Source organism: Strongylocentrotus purpuratus, unplaced genomic scaffold, assembly GCF_000002235.5.
Source record: "Strongylocentrotus purpuratus isolate Spur 01 unplaced genomic scaffold, Spur_5.0 spur5_scaffold_12, whole genome shotgun sequence".
Classification (NCBI taxonomy): domain Eukaryota; kingdom Metazoa; phylum Echinodermata; class Echinoidea; order Camarodonta; family Strongylocentrotidae; genus Strongylocentrotus; species Strongylocentrotus purpuratus.
The window spans coordinates 20,252,625-20,273,464 of record NW_022145597.1 but is presented as its reverse complement, the minus strand read 5'-3'; the positions used below and the strand labels follow the sequence as shown (position 1 = coordinate 20,273,464).

Genomic DNA, 20,840 nt, shown 5'->3' with positions numbered 1-20,840 from the left:
TTGGTTGATTTCTGGCTGTTAGCTAGAAGTTTGTTGAATTTGACAATCTGCTTCTGTCGGGTTGACTGGAAAGTTTTTCCAGCTGTAGAGGTGTTGAAGGCCTGGCATTTCCAAAGATCAGCCGGTTAGCGAGAGCAACATATTTTTGTAGCACACAAAAACAAAGTCATACAATATTATTATTATCTTTATTAGTCTGACTAGTGAATTAACCAAATTTGACTTACCTCGGTAAATATGGCTTTGTTTTCGTGTGATATCGATATGGTATCAATATCAATAGTTGAAGTTCCCGGATGACTGGGCAATAGGAAAATAATATTGGTCGGTCATCCGGGTACTGCACTAAAGATATTGAATATACTGATCTATTGTACCACTTGGAAGCCTTATATAGATAATAATCGTGAATATCGTCTGCAAGCAGTATCATACAGTGCCGCCTCGAGCTCATGCCTCTGTGTGCGTGTTCATGCCAGGCCTGGCTTGTTTACGTAATTTTGTATCAATACGCATGCGCGAGTCTGTGAGATGGCCGTGTAAGTCGCGTTTCTCGTAGGATAGCTGCTTTCAATTTCTGTAAAACACCCATTCATTTTCCATTGTAGCTCCGAAAGTAAGTCATGAGCACAGCAAAAATTTAGGCACCAGCTCCGTAAAGGTCTTATGATTATGCATATTAAATGTCATGAATATGTAGCCATGCGTCCAGATATGTCTGGAAATAATCTGAGGGTAGTTTTCGGAGTCAACTGAACATGAAATGTTTGATAAAATGAGAAATAGATCATCATTTAATACAATTGTACTTCGATATGACCATTTTACTTAAAACCTCATTGTTTGAACAAAATCTGCTGACAAACAAAGGAGATATGAGAGGGGGAAATTTGGGTGAAAAAGTGAGTTTGGCGACGTGGGTGCTATGATGACCATTGAATATCCAAAACAATTTCAGTGTTATCAGCAAGTTAATTGCCTTGCACCACACCACCTGCGTAATCTCTGATTTTTTAATTTCTTATCTTTTTTTTATTTCAAAGGAGGCAGAAATGGCTGAAGCGACTATCCCTAGAGTTGAACTTCTTGATGATGATCAATCACAAGACTTGATTGATTCTGAGTGCAGCAAGAACACTAAAAATTCTGTGAAATTCTCTTGTTAGAATTTTCAAAGACTACAAGAAAATTATCAACACAGACCTCGATAGTGTAACCAACTGCCAAATTCGGAGCTGGACAAGGTACTCCAAAGTTCTACGCTGGTGCTAGACGGAAGAACGGTTCACTATACACCAAAAAGTCAATGTTATCTATTAGATACGGACTTCAGCGTTTTTTCCTCATTTCTAAAAATGTGGACATTGTTAAGCATGAAGACTTTACAAATTCGAAGACACTTTTCAAGCAATTTTTTTTGTTTAAAGGACACAGAGTTGGGAATCACAAACCAACTATCTCACAAGAAGACATGGACAAAATCCAAGGTTCGCTTGATTTGGATGATCCTCAAGGTCTTCAGGACAAGGTCTTTCTTGATGTTATGTTGTACTTTTGCAACCCTGGGAGGGTGAATTTGCGTGAAATGACACTCGACAGCTTTGACATTTGTGATGAAGGGGGAAAATGCTCCGTAACTCTGAAAGATACACTCACTAAAAACAACCGTGTAGGCCTAGATCTAGGTCTTGATAAACTAGAGAAAAGCCAAGTTGGTGTCATGACTCCAACAAATGGTCCACGATGTCCTGTTGCCTCCTTCTTACGCTACAAAGATAAATTGAACCCCCAATGTAAGTGGTTTTGGCAGAAACCGGCAAATGCACAGACCAAGCGTGAGTTCAAATTAAATCCATCTTCTGATCAACAATGGTACTGTAATGCACCCCTAGGGAAAAACACCATCGGAGACAAGATGAAAACAATTTCATCCCGTGCAGGTACCAAGGCTTACACTAACCTGTACCTAAGGGCAACCAGCATCAGTACCCTACAAAATGCAAGGTTCGAGATCATGAGTGTGTATGGACATCGCTCAGAAAGCAGTCTCGGGCACTATGCATTGACCAGCAGTGAAACAAAAGAGAACACAAGTTGTGCTATCGCGGCAGATGTTGATTCGAAATCAGTACCTTGTCATGGACATCCACTGGTGGCACTGTTAGTGAGCGTAGTGAAAGCCAGGAACTCTGAGAACTAAATGAAATAGTAAATGAGATCACAAATAACCCACAGATTTTCCTACAGTACGTACATGCAACATCACTGCAAGTCGCTATTCCCATGTTTCAAGCCAGCAAGCCGAAGCTCCTACATCAGGCCTGATAAAAACCCGATTTAAATCGGTTTCCCGATTTTTTTTATTTTTCCCGATTTTTTCCTGATTTTTTTCTTCTTCCCTCTTTTATCCTGATTTTACTGATTTCCTCGTTATTTTCTCTAATCTTCCCTATTTTGCTCTATTTTTTCCCCATTTTTTTTTTCTCGAAAGGGGGGGAATGTTGTTTAGATGCCATTTTTTCCCCGCGAATCCTCTTCTCTTTTTTTACTCAAGGGGGGCGGGGTTGAAGGGAAAACAAAAAACCTTTTTTTTTTTTTAGTGCTCACTATCACCCCTGCTACATTCATTAGAAGTACGGGTATGTGACAATGCTTAATGGTATTCAGAATCTCACTTCTTTACCAATACCATAATAGTTTACAAAATACACCAGTTTGTACATAATTTATTTATGTTTAATATCTGTGGTACTTACTGTCCAAGTATGAAGGGGGTGGTCGAAATCTTGAGAAAATATTTAGCGGCAAATAAGCGGGGGAGCACCCATTTTTAAAATTTATTTTTTGCCTAATTCCTGATATTTTTTTTCTTTTTCCAAATCGTGACTAAATATTAAGCGGCTAATCAGCCATCCAGTAAATAAATAAGGGGGGGGGGGGGGGGTAACAAGCACTACATTTTTAATTAATGGGTGGGGGGGGGGGGCATTTTCATTTCATGTTTAAAAAAGGTACAGTTAACGTTACCATTTTTATTTTGGGTAAGGGGAAGGGGCCCGATCCCATTAAATTTGAATTCACTTTATCGATTGAAATCAAAACATAAAGGAGTATTATCAATTTTCAATTGAGATTTAATATAATTAAAATATTATTGTTGAAAAGTTATTAAAATTACTGTGACAAAAGTGAAAAAAAACAAAAAAGGAATTCATTAATGTAGGATATGTTTATCAGTGGCAGATCCAGGATTATTAAAAGAAGAAAGGGGTGTAAATGTGCAACAGTTATCCATTTATGCCTCTTCCTCCCCCACCTGGCTCTGCCTCTATGTGTCTGTTCCTTGGCATTGTTCAGCCACTATTTTGATTGTTTTCTTGTAATCATCATTGTTGTACATTGTTGTACTCGTACACCTTTTCATTCTAGAGTTTACCTACCTGTAGGAGATGAAAGTAAAATGATTACTTTGTATCTTCCCCTGGAATATACACAGGGAGATACAATTGAAATTAAAGTATGGAATCAACAATTAGGCCCTAACCCTAAATGTTAGTAAAATGTTGTAAAGTTCTCTGATTCCGGTTGTATCTACCTCTTCTTGTGAGCTTACCTGTAAACTTATTGGCATTTAAATGGCTACTACAAGGTGTAAACACTGAACCCTTTATTAATTTGTAATACAAATTAATATGTTGTTAAATTGCGTTGTTAAAAAAAGAGACTTTTGATGATCTTGTTATAGTCAGCATGTCACACATAACACAGTATTGGTTAGAGGAGTGTGGCATGGGCATGGCAGGAGCACATATCAGTGATGTAATCGAGTTAGAATGGGAAACAGAATCTGGAAGGATAAAACCTGATACATGTATATAGTTAATAATGATTACGGATATTTTGTAAAATTTCCCAGATTCCAAATGTTTACATCTCCTGTAATCAATTACATGAGCCCCTGGTTTGCCATTCCACATCTTGCCTACTAAAAACTATCAATATGTTGCCAAATATTTAATCATTTATCAATATTTTTTTCATATTTATTATTTTTTAATTTTAATTTTGTACGCTTTACAATGAGTATTTACATAGAAATTATTATTACATTCATATTTCAATGTTAGCCAGTATTGAATAAGGTGCATTTTTATTTCAAAAGTTGGTATATGTTGAGGCATTTTGTCGGATGTTGAAAATATATGTTAAATTTGTTTTAACTATTTGACGCTTATCTACATGTAATAATTGGGGTATTGTGTTACTTTGGGATATAGATTATACATAAATCAAAGAGAGGAGAGAGAGAGAGAGAGAGAGAGAGAGAGACAGGGGTGGTTGAAATTAAGGGCGAGAGAATCAGATAATAGGAGAGAATTGCAAAAAAAAAGAAAACAAGAGAGAGCGAGAGTGTTTATAGGAGAAATTTAGGAAGAGAAAAGAGATCGAGAGCATGAGAGAGATATCGCAAAGAGAGAAAGAACCATTGCCCTGGGTGAACATAATTATCATGATCTTTATTTCACGATTATCTACATCTTTGTCATTCTTATATGACCAGTCATCATCATGATCATCCACATGTACATTTTATCATCATCATCATCATCATCATCTCGTCGTCGTTACCAACATAATTATCAGCTTTATCACCACTGCAAGCCACATTTCTTATAGCATTTATCGCAGGCTCATCATCACGATCCAATAATCTTTGCCATCATCACGATCAACCGCAGCTTCATTATCATTAATGATAATAATTTATGCTTAAGAGTATAGAATCTCATTAATTATTTTTTTCTTCGATATATTCACCTCGTTCTTCATTTAATAATCTGGGCCCCAAGGAAGAACATTTGTTTTTAAATATTGTTGAGTGGCCTCTGTGTGACACCGCCTATAGTTTAAGCAAATATTAAACGACTACGAGGGTAATACCTCTAGGCTATAGACCTAGATCTAACAGTTAGTAGTATTAATGACTGCTTTGAGAGAGTCGTTTTTATTTACAATCGAGCTATTGCCCGAGGCTTGCAGTCATGGTTTTAGCCATTCCCGTAAATAAACGAAAAATGCCAAACCCATGTGATAGTTCGAGGGTAAAATTCCAGTTACCGGGGAAAAGAGTTCAGTCTTGCTGAAATACCCATTGGTTCAGTGTTAAAAACTGGTTTGAGCGATCGCGGATACCATACATACGTGTGCGAAGAATTGGTCGCTTAATTTACCAATTTTTAATGCAGCGCAGACTAGACCACCGCGCGTGAATTCCAAACAAGGCAAAAATGGCTGAAGAAACTCTCCCAAGATTTCAACTTCTTGATGATGATAAAATGCAAGACTTGATTAATTCTGCTGACAGCCCGAACACCAAAAATTCTGTGAAATACTCCATGAAAATATTCGAAGACTTCCTGCAAGTTATCAACACAGACCTCGATAGCGTAAACAAACTTTCAAATTCGGAGCTGGACAATGTACTCCAAAAGTTTTATGCTGGTGCTAGACGGAAGAACGGATCTTATTACATGAAGAAGTCAATGTTAGCTATTAGATTCGGACTTCAGCGTCATTTCCTCAATTGTAACAAGGTAGATATCATCAAGCATGAAGATTTTTCCAACTCGACGAGAGTTTTTAAGTGTTTTTCAGCGATGCTTAAGGAAGGAAAGGGAGTTGTAACTCACAAACCAGCTATCTCAGCAGAAGACATGGACAAAATCCAAAGTTCGCTTGATTTGAATGATCCTGTGGGTCTTCAGGACAAGGTATTTATGGACGTAATGTTGTACTTTTGCAATCGGGGTAGAGAGAATTTGCGTGAAATGACACTCGACAGCTTTGACATTTGTGATGAAGGGGAAAAATGCTACATAACTCTGAAAGATACACTCACAAAAAACAACCGTGTAGGCCTAGATCTAGTTCTTGATAAACTAGAGAAAAGCCAAGGTGGTGTCATGATTCCAACTAATGGTCCACGATGTCCTGTTGCCTCCTTCTTACGCTACAAAGATAAATTGAACCCCCAATGTAAGTGGTTTTGGCGAGAGACCGGCAAATGCACAGACCAAGCGTGACTTGAAATTAAATCCATCTTCTGATCAACAATGGTACTGTAATGCACCCCTAGGGAAAAACAGCTTCGGAGACAAGATGAAAACAATTTCATCTCGTGCAGGTACCAAGGCTTACACCAACCATTGCCTAAGGGTAACCAGCATCAGTACCCTACAAAATGCTGGGTTCCGAGACAGAGAGATCATGAGTGTCCGGAAAAAAGGCGGAAAGCAGTCTCAAGCATTATGCTAGTATAACCAGCAGTACAGCAAAAGAAAACATGAGTCGGGCTATTGCGGCAGCTGTTGATCCAAAATCAGTACCATCGTCATCAAACATAAGTCATGGTATCGCGGCAGCTGTTGATCCAAAATCAGTACCATCGACATCGACATCTACTGGTGGTCAGCGTAGTGAAAGCCAGGAACTGCGGGAACTAAATGAAATTTTGAATGAGATGACAAATAACCCAGAGAACTTCCTACGCACATGCAACATCACTACAAGCAGTCAGCAGGTACAAGCTTTAACAACTGCACTGTAATTGTAAACATTTTTAACAAATAGGCTTGCAGTCCCTTGAGCGTATAAAAACAACTATTTCTATATTATACTAATACTATATTATCATCGCTGAGGTGATCGGGGGGGGGGGGGGGGGGGGGCTACTATCATCCCGAGCCGCAAGGCGAGGGATGATGGTAGCCCAGAGATCACTGAGGTGATGATAGTTTGTATCCATTACCCGAGTAAAGGAGGTTAATATTTGTTTTATATCCCACATCGGCAGTAAGGTCTATTTAAAGTGAATTTTACATAATTAAAAGAACTGATTCTGCAAACAGTTTAGCTTCAGCTAGATTTTACAAAGCGCAACATGCATACTATAGGCAGTGTCACACAGAAAAATCCCGACCCATCTTGAATAAACCAGATTTTAGAAATCTATTTTTTTCATTTATGTCGGTGACAACTGTGACAGACAGGCCACAAATAATCCGGATAACTAAAATCCGGATTCTTGATGGGCCATTGCGCACGCGCTGTTTAGGTAGATAAGCATTGTGACATCACAAAGTAACACTCATTAAATGCGCACTATTATAATTGTGCGCAGGTCATTGATAGCGCGTTGACTTTACACTGACCTTAAAGGGGATGATTTCAACATTGGTGTCAGACAGAAAAATTCCTCTAAAAAAACCCTTGAAAAATCCTTTCAAGAGAGAATTATCTTGCTTCATAATTTTATATGAGGATTTTTTTTTAAGGGATAATTGATGACAGACAGCATATTAAGAGGATAACTAAAATCCAGATAATTAAAATCCAGATTTTTGGCCTCTGTGTGACACCGCCTATTGTAACAAAGTCGATGCGCGCTCATTTGACATTGACATTGACATTTTGCGTATCCTAATTTTGCTACGCGTATTCAATCGCAAGTGGGGCAGCAGCAAAAAATTCCCTTACAAAAGTCCTATCGCAGGTAGATAGTACTTATCTATCTTTTATCATGTGACCTAGCTCGTTTAGCCCAATCAGATTGCAAGATTCTTAGTATGCGGGATATAATAAGAAATAACAGTGGTTGACCCAGTTCCATCCTAAGTTTTTCTTGAAGATGATATGCCTATGGAGGCAAATCTAAAATTGAGAAGGGTTGATTCTGGGCAAAGTTTATGGGTTTTATAAATCATCAAGTTTAGAGACACACTGTGCGGGGTCAAAAGAAAGCATTAATATGCACCCAGAAAGAGGAATATATAGCAACATATTTAGTTGGAACTAAAATTATTCAAGATATTGCACGTATGTGAGGATGATGGCTGTACTCATATTTACTGTGTAGCACAAGAAGGTTATGGCCATAGATTCATTTTCTTTGACAACGGTGAACAAATAAATGAGTACTGAATAAAGCAAAAGGAAAGGAAAGGAAAGGAAGGAAAAGAAAGAAAATGAGACGAAAGAAAAGGTGTCGGGCCCTAGGCCGTCCGATCCGAATCTTTGATATCGATATCGCTAGAGTCAGCTAGCCAGAAATTTGAATCTGGGCTAACTCGCCCCACGGAAGGTTACAATCGAGCTATTGCCTTCAGCAAGCCTTGGGCAATAGCTCGATTTTAACCTCCCCTTGAGCGTATAAAAACAATATGTCTCTCAAAGCAGTCATTAATACTATATTATCTTTTCCTTCCAAGAAGTCTCCAAGTGTGACTGCTTCTTCAAGTGACAAGGCAACCCATCTACAAACAATGCAGCAGAACACCAGTGTCACTTCAAAATCAAATACAGGTGTCAACGAAGGTATGAATCTCCTTTTTTTTTATCTTGAAATCTATACATTTATTGTCAATTGGTCATTGATTGGGATGAAATTGTGTTTTTCTTGTGCATTTAGTAGTGGGCTTAGAGTCGAAGACACAATCAACAATCATTTTCTCTGCTGATGGCATTGTTAAGCATTTTTTAAACCATTCTGTATCATATTAAACATTAGAATTGCTAGAAGACTGTATAGTTTGTTGGAATAGTATGAATTGGGATTCAAGGGCTGCCCTCAATTTCTAACTATTTGCAATTTCAGGCAATTACCATTTTACAGGCATGTCTATGCTTACCCAATTACAATAACATTCATGTGCTAATGGGTACCCTGTTAGACATGTGTGCACCTGGGTGGGTGTGAGAAGTGATACAAATAATGTAAGTAATGTAACGGCCCTCCATCTTAGAATGGGTCCTGGATGCTGGAGGGCTGGCCTGTCCCTTGCGTCTATCAGCGTCATCTTGACGAAGAGTTTGCCATCCTGACTGATGCGAGCGGTTTCTATTTGGCTTGTAGTTTAGAGGCCTGGACGTGGCTCCATTTTCCCAAAGTATATATTTAGGAGATGAGGGTGTTTTGGATAGTTGGACATGTATTCTCTATGAGATGGTTATATTAAGTCAGTCTATGGGGACTCAACAAATTACACGTTATGAAACCATGGATTGTTTAACTGTATGTGATTTCCATACTTTAATAACAAAGAAACATAAGTCAACTTCTCAAACACTTTATCATAATTAACACCGACACCGATTACCTGAAATAATCACTGGAGTAGTAAAACTCAGGGATTTCCTTTTGTAGGAACTCTCTTTCTCACTTCCAATCCTTTTCCTTATTTTAGCTCGGTTGGATCAAGTGGAGCGGACAGTTCCCTATCTGACCACGACGAGAGCCAGCGTCGAAGTGACGAAATCACCATAAAACATCGCTATTTATAGTCTCCGAGAGCTGCTTTACGCATGGTGCGTCCGTAATCGCGCTCTGAGCTCTTACGCCACAAAAGCTTACTACGCCCTCTACGTTTTCTGCAAGATAACTAATTGTGGCGAACTGGTTCGTTACAGTACTGTAGCTGATGCATGTGCCTGGTTCAAAAATGTCAAAGTTCAAATAATGAAAAGTAAACAAATTCTTTCATTTTGTAAACATTTCAATGGTAGGTACGATGACGGACCTGACTTGGATTGAATTACTGAGAAAGCTAGTACAATCCAAGGATGCCTCCACTCAGTGGGAGAAGCAGCCACCTACTCACTCCACTCAGGCTGCTTCTACCTCTTCTACACAAGATCTTGATAAACCATCATGTGGTGATGACGGTGAATTGGAACAGGATGGTCTTGGTTGGTCTTCGCAGGACACCCCTGCAGGGCAAGAGGATGAGTTCATGGATTCCAGTGAACCTTCTGATTTGTACGTATTTTAGGAGTCGGTTTAATATCAATTGAACTAAGATATCAAACGTGAATGGTTGCAAAGTTAACCACAGACTCACTATTGTAAATCTCTGTGTATAAGACGCACTTTTTTGCCGCAACAAAAAAAAATTGAAAGTCGGGGTCGCGTCTTATACACATTACAAAACAAAAAAAATAAGGTCGATTTATGCCCCTCCACCTGGCACTCAATGGTGTCTAGAAGGTCTAGAAGGTAAAACGGATCTCCTTGCATAATTTGGATACTAGGACACTGCTTATGTTTACATTTCACACTTATTCACAGATAGGACATACATGACATATTCATAATCCCTCCAAAATTCTACAGAATTTGATGTTGGCTGCAAAAGGGACATAGTATCTTTAACATGGGATATGTTTTTGTAATTTTACTGTTTAGACTGCAGTGGCGGATCCAGGGGGGGGGGGGCCGGGGGGCCCGGCCCCCCCCCCTTGAGAAAAAAATCATGTAAAATCACGTGATTTTTACCTTTTGGGGGGTTGGGCCCCCCCACCCTGGCGCTCAAGGGGGGGGGGGTGCAAATTGAAATTTTTTTGAGGATCCAAAAAAAAGAAAAAACTGCTCACTACCCCCCCCCCCCCCCCCCCCCCCCCCCCCCCCCCCCCCCCCCCCCCCCCCCCCCCCCCCCCACCACTGAGCGAATTTTTGGCCGGCGCGTTTTTCAAATTTTCGGGAGCAAAAAAAAAAAAGTTGGGCCCCCTCCCCTAAGAAATCCTGGATCCGCGCCTGTTAGACTGGATGCCAATATTGTGTCGCCAAGGTAACATTTGTTTTGTGGATAGCCCCCCCCCCCCCTGATAATAGGTACCCTTTTCCGCAAAAATGCCTTAAAATTGGGTACAGGTTTGGTGGCTTCCGAACGGCACAGCCCAGTCAGAACGGCAAATCTGCCAATGCCCCGCCCCCCTCAGCAATCTCTTTGATAAAAAGCTTATTTTAATTGCTCATTCATCCCTGTGATCATTCCCAGATCATTTATTTGATGAAAGGTTAGTTTGTTACGGGTAATTCTGCGTAATAATAATTCCTCCAATTTTCTTCTATTACAACAGCGTACCACAAGGTTCTATCCTAGGTCCTCTACTGTTTTTAATTTACATGAAGATCTTACACATTCTTCTAAAAATGACATTGTTACCATTAGTTGTGACAAGTTCACAAGCACAAATCGGCGCCTTCAACTGCACCTCACAGTTAAATGAAGGTCCTTCCACACATGGTTTTTTTTTTCTCCTTGGCCCCAAAATAGGGGTGCGTCTCATACATAGGTGCGTGTTATACAAAGAGATTTACGGTAGTGAGTCTGTGGATAACTTTGCAACCATTCAGGTTTGATATCTTAGTTCAATTGATAATACACTGAGATTTACGGTACATAATCTTGAACAGTATTAGTTTCATTCTTTTTACCAAGACTTGAAACATAAACATTAAAAGATTGTACACGTTGACACAAGATTTGATGGGTACATATAAGAAATGTGCTAGAATTGCATGTAATATTTGAGGTATCTTACAAGCTTCTACTTCTTTATTTTCTTTGCAGACATATTGATTTGTCAACCATTGTAGCAGGGTATAGAGGCTTTGAGGAGGAAACCACTGTGGCTGAATCTCAGGTATTAGTTTGTACTGCTGAAAGATACATTGTAATGCACAATATGCGGGTAAACCGATGAAATGTATGAAAATTTATATTAATTCAATTAAATATCATATTGAGCACTCATTACTTTACTTTATTGCAAAATAAGCTGTCTAGAAATAAAAACCTGAATGGTTGGTTGTATCGGGAACAAGCATGAATTAAAATCATTTTCGAATCAAAATTTACTTTATCTTGATGAATATCACAAACAATTTACATGAATAAAAAATGGACAGATATGGGTACAGGGACTACGAAAATACTATATGTGGCATCAGAATGTGGTCCAAGTTGTCAACTATTTCTAGTCATATTTGAAATGGGGGATCATTTCAAGGGTCGCCTTTTTCATAGGATATAATTTCTAAGAATTTCTACTGAAATAGTATGAAAAGAATTAAAAAAGAAAGAAATATCACAGCAATGCACAGCAGTGGGAGCCTTTTTATGCCGCTACAAAGTAGCCGGAGGCATTTTGTTTCGGGTTTCCGTCCGTCCCTCCTTCCGTACGTCCCGTTCTCGTGATCGCATTATCTCAAGAACCGATTGATTGTTTCCGCCAAACTTAAATCATGTATGTATCTTAAACTGCCAATGAACTGATTAGATTTTGGGGTCACAAGGTCAAAGGTCAAGGGACTCGGGGCTTATTATGTATGCAAAAATGGCTTGTGATCGCATCTTAAGAACCAATTAAAGGATTACAGCCAAACTCAGGTCATGTATGTATCTTGCAGAGCCCATGAGCTGATTAGATTTGGGGTCACGAGTTGGAAGGTCAAAGGCACATGGCTGATTTTATATGCAAAAATAGCTGTGATCGCATTATCTCAGGAACCGATTGATGGATTCCTACCAAACTGGGTCATGTATGTATCTTGCAGAGCCAATGAACTGATTAGATTTTGGGGTCACAAGATCAAAGATCACGGGCTCATGTACCAAATAGCTTGCGATCGCATTATCATGAGAACCAATATACAGATTACTATCAAACTCAAGACATAATTAGGTTTTAGGGTCATCAGGTCAAAGGTCATGGGGCTCATTAAGGATGCCCATAATTAGCTTGTGCATGCATTATCATTAAAACCGACAGATGGATTACAATCAAACTTGAATTTAAACATTGTTTCTGTTTGGTTTGTACAATTGCTCTATGGCGGAGGCATCAATTTCGACTGCCCGCAGTCGAAGTTCCATCTAGTTTTAAAATTAGACCAATCTGTTAACTTTGTACCATTTAGGAAGGAGAACAAAACAACTCACCCATCCTGAGAAGAATCAAGGAAGAGATGATTGACGAGTTTGAAGAAGAAGATTACCAGACCCTATATGTGAAGGAAGAATACTTGGAAGATGAATGTCAAGATGATGATTATGCACATGTGCATTTGACACCAGGTAAAGCCTCTCATAAACACATGGTTGTACAATACATGCTCCTGCCGAACGTTCTCACACAAACTGAATGTCTGGCTAGACCCTAGAACCAGCACCATACAGAACAATAACTCTGAAAAACCTTACCTAAAAACTTGCTAAAATCATGAATCTGACCCTACACCTGTGAGGCTGCGATGGATTAATGCCTGGAGCAAATGTTGAATTACTGACGTTGTAAACTGCCTTAAGAAAGATGCCATGGCAAAGTAAAGCCAATTAAGTTGTAAATCAATAGCAGGGGGTTGTATCAAGAATAGCTGCTCTCTTCAGAGGCCCCTAAAAAGTGTACCGTAATTAAAAAAGCCAGGTCCATGTTAAAAACCCAAGCGGGAAGGCCTTTCATTTAACTGCGAGGTGCAGCTGAATGTGTAAGATCATTAATGTAAATTTAAAAAACAGTAGAGGACCTAGGATAGAACCTTGTGGAACGCCGTGTTATAGAAGAAAAATTGGAGGAATTATTATTATAAACTACATATTGAGATCTATCAGAAAGATTTACTTTCAAACCAAGATGACAGACAAATTTGAGTGTTGTTCTAGTTTCCGAGTGGTGAGTCAACACACCGATTACTGAGCTGGGAGACATTGTCAGGCATAGCGCCAGGTGGAGGGGCATAAATCGAAACTAAAAAAAAAAAAAAAAAAATTCGGCGACAAAAAAAGTGCGGTTTATACACCGTTAATTACGGTACCTATCGGTACTTGTTTAATAGCTGTGTGGTATATGATACATTAATCTGAAATGCAACTATGTTTTTTTATTTTACCAAAGCAGTTTTATGCGGCAGTTTACCATGTTATACTTGATGTGAATGATACTAAATGGAACCACCACAGTTGAGTCATGAACTCATCACAGCAATAATGATGTTAGTTGTAGTTTCTTTTCTTATAAATGTACACGGTGTGTATATATTTTTTCATGACAATTTATCCCTGTTGTTGTGTGCAGTGCACAATCTCCACTTTATTTCCATTTCTTTAAAATGTAAATAAGTGATATTTTATTTCTCTTCCTTTCAGATAGTTACTTCAGATAGTTCAGTTATTAAGCACTCGCAGACAATCTCCACTTTTTTTCCATTCGTTTTAGAGGTAAATAATTGATATTTTATTTCTCTATCTTTTCAGGTGGACATCCAAGATTGGAGGCTGAAAGTCCAAGATCAACCCAGCAAACCAACAGCGACAGAGCTCCAAGGCAAAGGTGGACCATGTATCGGATCAAAAGTAAATATTCAAATGTTGGAAAATTATGTTCTACATGTAATTTTTTCTTAAGGATGTTCTGCAGTAACGTTCGTGCTCACCTTAGCTGCGCATGTATTTACAGGAACTCCAGGCATTGTGCATGGTGAATACGTAGTGGTCTAAGTCATGTCTGCTATGTGGTCAGATGACGAATGTGTCATCGACATATTAGAGCCAGAGAAATGCTTGGAGTTATTGATGTGGTGCTGCGATTGTCCTACGAGTGGTTGGAGAATCGAGGTCAGGTGTTTGGCTGTGTCATAGCAAGGAGATCCTTGGGTTGAAATGATGGGGCGAAGTGGAATGGTAGGTTTGTGTATCTTTGGCTGGCCAAACAGGATGGGGCAGGTAGCTGAAGATGAGCGAAGTTTGAAGTAGAGTGGCTTGGATATGACTGTTCTGTGAAGAGAGAGGAGTCGCTTGTTGAGTTTCCTTTCCGTTGCTAGTGTGGGATCTTTCTTTAGTTGTTTGTAAGTCTCGAGGAGAGTGCACCGATCTTATTGTTGGAGTCCCCTTTGTTCAGAACTACTGTAGCGTCGCCCTTGTCTGCCTGTAGAATGTGTATTGACGGGTTGCTGCGTAGATCTTTGATAGCGGCTCGTTCTGGTTTGCTAATGTTGGGTTGTGGTGGCTTAGCTGTGGATAGGGCTTGGGTGACTTGGAAACGGATTTGGTTTCCGTGAGTGGACGGTGTCCTTGGTGCGGGTTGGTGTAGTCTAGTTGGTTGATTTCTGGCTGTTAGCTAGAAGTTTGTTGAATTTGACAATCTGCTTCTGTCGGGTTGACTGGAAAGTTTTTCCAGCTGTAGAGGTGTTGAAGGCCTGGCATTTCCAAAGATCAGCCGGTTAGCGAGAGCAACATATTTTTGTAGCACACAAAAACAAAGTCATACAATATTATTATTTATTAGTCTGACTAGCGAATTAACCAAATTTGACTTACCTCGGTAAATATGGCTTTGTTTTCGTGTGATATCGATATGATATCAATATCAATAGTTGAAGTTCCCGGATGACTGGGCAATAGGAAAATAATATTGGTCGGTCATCCGGGTACTGCACTAAAGATATTGAATATACTGATCTATTGTACCACTTGGAAGCCTTATATAGATAATAATCGTGAATATCGTCTGCAAGCAGTATCATACAGTGCCGCCTCGAGCTCATGCCTCTGTGTGCGTGTTCATGCCAGGCCTGGCTCGTTTACGTAATTTTGTATCAATTACGCATGCGCGAGTCTGTGAGATGGCCGTGTAAGTCGCGTTTCTCGTAGAATAGCTGCTTTCAATTTCTGTAAAACACCCCATTCATTTCCATTGTTCAAAAGTAAGTCATGAGCACAGTTAGGCACCAGCTCCGTGCAGGTCTCATGACTATGCATATTAAATGTCATGAATATGTAGCCATGCGTCCAGATATGTCTGGAAATAATCTGAGGGTAGTTTTCGGAGTCAACTGAACATGAAATGTTTGATAAAATGAGAAATAGATCATCATTTAATACAATTGTACTTCGATATGACCATTTTACTTAAAACCTCATTGTTTGAACAAAATCCGCTGACAAACAAAGGAGATGAGATGATGAGAGGGGAAATTGGGTGAAAAAGTGAGTTTGGCGACGTGGGTGCTATGATGACCATTGAATATCCAAAACAATTTCAGTGTTATCAGCAAGTTAATTGCCTTGCACCACACCTCCTGCGTAATCTCTGATTTTTTTAATTTCTTATCTTTTTTTTATTTCCAAAGGAGGCAGAAATGGCTGAAGCGACTATCCCTAGAGTTGAACTTCTTGATGATGATCAATCACAAGACTTGATTGATTCTGAGTGCAGCAAGAACACTAAAATTCTGTGAAATTCTCTGTTAGAATTTTCAAAGACTACCTGAAAATTATCAACACAGACCTCGATAGTGTAAACCAACTGCCAAATTCGGAGCTGGACAAGGTACTCCAAAGGTTCTACGCTGGTGCTAGACGGAAGAACGGTTCACTATACACCAAAAAGTCAATGTTATCTATTAGATACGGACTTCAGCGTTTTTTCCTCATTTCTAAAAATGTGGACATTGTTAAGCATGAAGACTTTACAAATTCGAAGACACTTTTCAAGCAATTTTTTTTGTTTAAAGGACACAGAGTTGGGAATCACAAACCAACTATCTCACAAGAAGACATGGACAAAATCCAAGGTTCGCTTGATTTGGATGATCCTCAAGGTCTTCAGGACAAGGTCTTTCTTGATGTTATGTTGTACTTTTGCAACCCTGGGAGGGTGAATTTGCGTGAAATGACACTCGACAGCTTTGACATTTGTGATGAAGGGGGAAAATGCTCCGTAACTCTGAAAGATACACTCACTAAAAACAACCGTGTAGGCCTAGATCTAGGTCTTGATAAACTAGAGAGAAGCCAAGGTGGTGTCATGACTCCAACAAATGGTCCACGATGTCCTGTTGCCTCCTTCTTACGCTACAAAGATAAATTGAACCCCAATGTAAGTGGTTTTGGCAGAAACCGGCAAATGCACAGACCAAGCGTGAGTTGAAATTAAATCCATCTTCTGATCAACAATGGTACTGTAATGCACCCCTAGGGAAAAACACCATCGGAGACAAGATGAAAACAATTTCATCCCGTGCAGGTACCAAGGCTTACACTAACCTTTACCTAAGGGCAACCAGCATCAGTACCCTACAAAATGCAAGGTTCTGAGATAGGGAGATCATGAGTGTGTATGGACATCGCTCAGAAAGCAGTCTCGGGCACTATGCATTGACCAGCAGTGAAACAAAAGAGAACGCAAGTTGTGCTATCGCGGCAGATGTTGATTCGAAATCAGTACCTTGTCATGGACATCCACTGGTGGCACTGTTAGTGAGCGTAGTGAAAGCCAGGAACTCTGAGAACTAAATGAAATAGTAAATGAGATCACAAATAACCCACAGATCTTCCTACAGTATGTACATGCAACATCACTGCAAGTCGCTATTCCCATGTTTCAAGCCAGCAAGCCGAAGCTCCTACATCAGGCCTGATAAAAACCCGATTTAAATCGGTTTCCCGATTTTTTTTATTTTTCCCGATTTTTTCCTGATTTTTTTCTTCTTCCCTCTTTTATCCTGATTTTACTGATTTCCTCGTTATTTTCTCTAATCTTCCCTATTTTGCTCTATTTTTTCCCCATTTTTTTTTCTCGAAAGGGGGGGAATGTTGTTAGATGCCATTTTTTCCCCGCGAATCCTCTTCTCTTTTTTTACTCAAGGGGGGCGTGGTTGAAGGGAAACAAAAAACCTTTTTTTTTTTTAGTGCTCACTATCACCCCTGCTACATTCAATAGAAGTACGGGTATGTGACAATGCTTAATGGTATTCAGAATCTCACTTCTTTACCAATACCATATTAGTTTACAAAATACACCAGTTTGTACATAATTTATTTATGTTTAATATCTGTGGTACTTACTGTCCAAGTATGAAGGGGGTGGTCGAAATCTTGAGAAAATATTTAGCGGCAAATAAGCGGGGGAACACCCATTTTTGTCTCGCCTGCGTAGCAAAAAGCGAGACATAGGCGCCGTTTTCCGGTGTGGCGGCGCGGCGACGGCGACGGTGTCAACATCAAAAACTAACCTAAGGTTAAGTTTTTGAATTTTTGATATGATTTTTAAAGTATAAGTTCTTAGTCAATGAAACTTTGACTTTAGGGTAATCAAGTATCCCCCATATGTGAGTAGAATTTCAGATCACAAAGTCAAGGTCAAAGGTCATTTCAGGTCAACAGACTTGGACTATGTTGTAGCATCATCATTGAAAACTTAACCTAAGGTTAAGTTTTTGAATTTTTGATATTTTTAAAAGTATAAGTTCTTAGTCAATGAAACTTGGACTATAGGGTTATCAAGTCTCCCCAATCATGTGAGTAGAATTTCAGGTCACTAAGTTTAGGTCAAAGGTCATTTAAGGTCAACAAACTTTGACTTTGTGGCATCAACACAAGATTTTCAAAATGCTTCTTCTTCGTTATTTTTCAACTGATTTTGATTCTGATTGTTTCATATGATAGGGCTAGGAGGGGGATTTAAAATTTCTACACAGAATCGTGAAATTCATTATCTATGCTAATTTATGCAATTTATTCGAAATCACAAAAAGGCTTCTTCTCCTTCATTTCTCGACCGATTTTGATTTGTTTGCTTTATATCGTAGAGCTAACTTTGGTACACTAAACTTCTACACAGAATTTTGAAATTGTTCACCATTAATTAATTATGGTAATTTATGCAAATTATTCCAAAAATAACAAAAATTGCTTCTTTTCCCTCATTTCTTGACCGATTTTGATTTGGTTTGCCTTATCTGGTAGAGCTAAATTTTGAACACAAAACTTCTACACAGAATTGTGAGATTTTGTTTCATTGATTATTTATGGTACTTTATTGCAAATGAAATGAAATTATGTCCCTTCCAGGGCATCAAATTTTTATTTTTTGACCAGTTCAAAAGTGTACCACATAAAATGTACGATATATGTTGTTGGGAGATGCGGATGAGTGCTACGTCATTGACATTCTGGTTTATCATATTGAATTGCGTTATGCAGGCGAGACTGCCGAGGGGGGGGGGGGGGGGGTAACAAGCACTACATTTTTAATTAATGGGTGGGGGGGGGGGCATTTTCATTTCATGTTTAAAAAAGGTACAGTTAACGTTACCATTTTTTTTTGGCCAAGGGGAAGGGGCCCGATCCCATTAAATTTGAATTCATTTATCGATTGAAATCAAACATAAAGGAGTATAATCAATTTTCAATTGAGATTTAATATAATTAAAATATTATTGTTGAAAAGTTATTAAAATTACTGTGACAAAAGTGAAAAAAACAAAAAAGGAATTCATTAATGTAGGATATGTTTATCAGTGGCAGATCCAGGATTATTAAAAAAAAAGGGGTGTAAATGTGCAACAGTTATCCATTTATGCCTCTTCCTCCCCCACCTGGCTCTGCCTCTATGTGTCTGTTCCTTGGCATTGTTCAGCCACTATTTTGATTGTTTTCTTGTAATCATCATTGTTGTACATTGTTGTACTCGTACACCTTTTCATTCTACCTACCTGTAGGAGATGAAAGTGAAATGATTACTTTGTATCTTCCCCTGGAATATACACAGGGAGATACAATTGAAATTAAAGTATGGAATCAGCAATTAGGCCCTAACCCTAAATGTTAGTAAAATGTTGTAAAGTTCTCTGATTCCGGTTGTATCTACCTCTTCTTGTGAGCTTACCTGTAAACATATTGGCATTTAAATGGTTACTACAAGCTGTTAAAACTGAACCTTTATTCATTTGAAATACAAATTAATATGTTGTTAAAATTGCTTTGTTTATCTGTTCTTCATATTTTCTTCCATTGTACCTTGACCATATTATTAGGTGCATTGATGCATTATGAATAATTCATTAATATTATCAAAGCTTAGAATATCTAGTTTTAGAAAATTTACATATTTTTACATATGAATGATAGTAGCCCCAAAGTAAATAGTGCTATTTCTGTCGCCGAAGAATCCATAATTTCACTAGCGGCTTGAAAAAGTGCATGATATATTTGTTTATATTTTTCAAACCAACCTTCATAAAAATAATAATAATATTAATATGTTTACTGTCACTAAAGTAGTGTTGAGTGCAGTGAGAGCAGCACAGACAACAGTACCGCAACCGATATCACATTGATCTTGATCGATCACATTATATGACGTCATCCTGATCAATGGTATAGTGCCATGGTATAGTGCACTATACCATGGATGACGTCACAGTTACATCATAGCAATGTTATGTTTGGTCACATGATGCTATGTTGACCAATCACTGAACAGGATTTCATTGATCAAAAATATAAAAGTTATTATTACAGTCATATTTCCATGTTAGCCAGTATTAAATAAGGTACTATGATGTATATGATTTCAAATTAGGTATATGTTGAGGCATTTTGTTGGATGTTGAAAATATATGTTAAATTTGTATTTGTGGCTTGTATGGATCAAATAATCGTGGTATTGTGTTACTTTGGGATATAGATGAATAAAAGGAAGAAAGTGAGAGAGAGAGAGAGAGAGAGAGAGAAAGAGAAAGAGAGAGAGAGAGAGAGAGAAAAAAGTGTGGTAGAAATTAAGGACGAGAGAATCAGAGAATGGGAGAGAGATTGCAAAACATAAAGGAAACGAGAGCAAGAGAGAGATTATAGGAGAAATTCAAAAAGAGAAGAGAGAGCATATAGGAGAGATATCACAAAAAGAGAAAGATAGATTCAAATTAGAGAGAGAGAGGAAGGTGATAGGTATAGATGAAGGAATGATGAGAGAACATAGATATCGTGGGATAGAGAGAAAGAAAGATTGAGTGAGAGAGAGAGAGAGAGAGAGAATGAAAGATTGAGTGAGAGAGAAAGAACAATTGCCCTGAGTGAACATATAATTATCATGATCTTTATTTTACATGATTATCTACATCTTTGTCATTTTAATTATGACCAGTCATCATCACTCTCAATCATTGATCATCCACATACATTCTATCATCATCACCATCATCATCATCGTCGTTACCAACATAA

The 20,840-nt window shown here is 38.6% G+C and overlaps 1 protein-coding gene and 1 long non-coding RNA gene across 3 annotated transcripts; both read left to right on the top strand.

Moving 5' to 3' along the window:
• Positions 1-1,238: 1,238 nt before the first annotated feature.
• Positions 1,239-17,314, top strand: LOC115922686. Its single transcript, XR_004063560.1, has 2 exons — positions 1,239-2,004; positions 16,925-17,314. It is a non-coding gene; the product is annotated as an uncharacterized LOC115922686 (long non-coding RNA).
• On the top strand, positions 4,675-17,314 carry LOC105446798. Of its 2 annotated transcripts, XM_030982054.1 has the most exons (7): positions 4,676-5,771; positions 8,268-8,373; positions 9,562-9,814; positions 11,409-11,481; positions 12,758-12,914; positions 14,091-14,189; positions 15,965-17,314. In XM_030982054.1, exons 1-7 carry the CDS (start codon positions 5,289-5,291, stop codon positions 15,979-15,981), a joined length of 1,188 nt encoding a protein of 395 aa, XP_030837914.1. In that variant the 5' UTR covers positions 4,676-5,288; the 3' UTR covers positions 15,982-17,314. The 2 variants fall into 2 exon arrangements, with proteins under 2 accessions (XP_030837915.1, XP_030837914.1); XM_030982055.1 differs by lacking the exon at positions 14,091-14,189 and having other exon boundaries at positions 4,675-5,771.
• Positions 17,315-20,840: the final 3,526 nt, after the last annotated feature.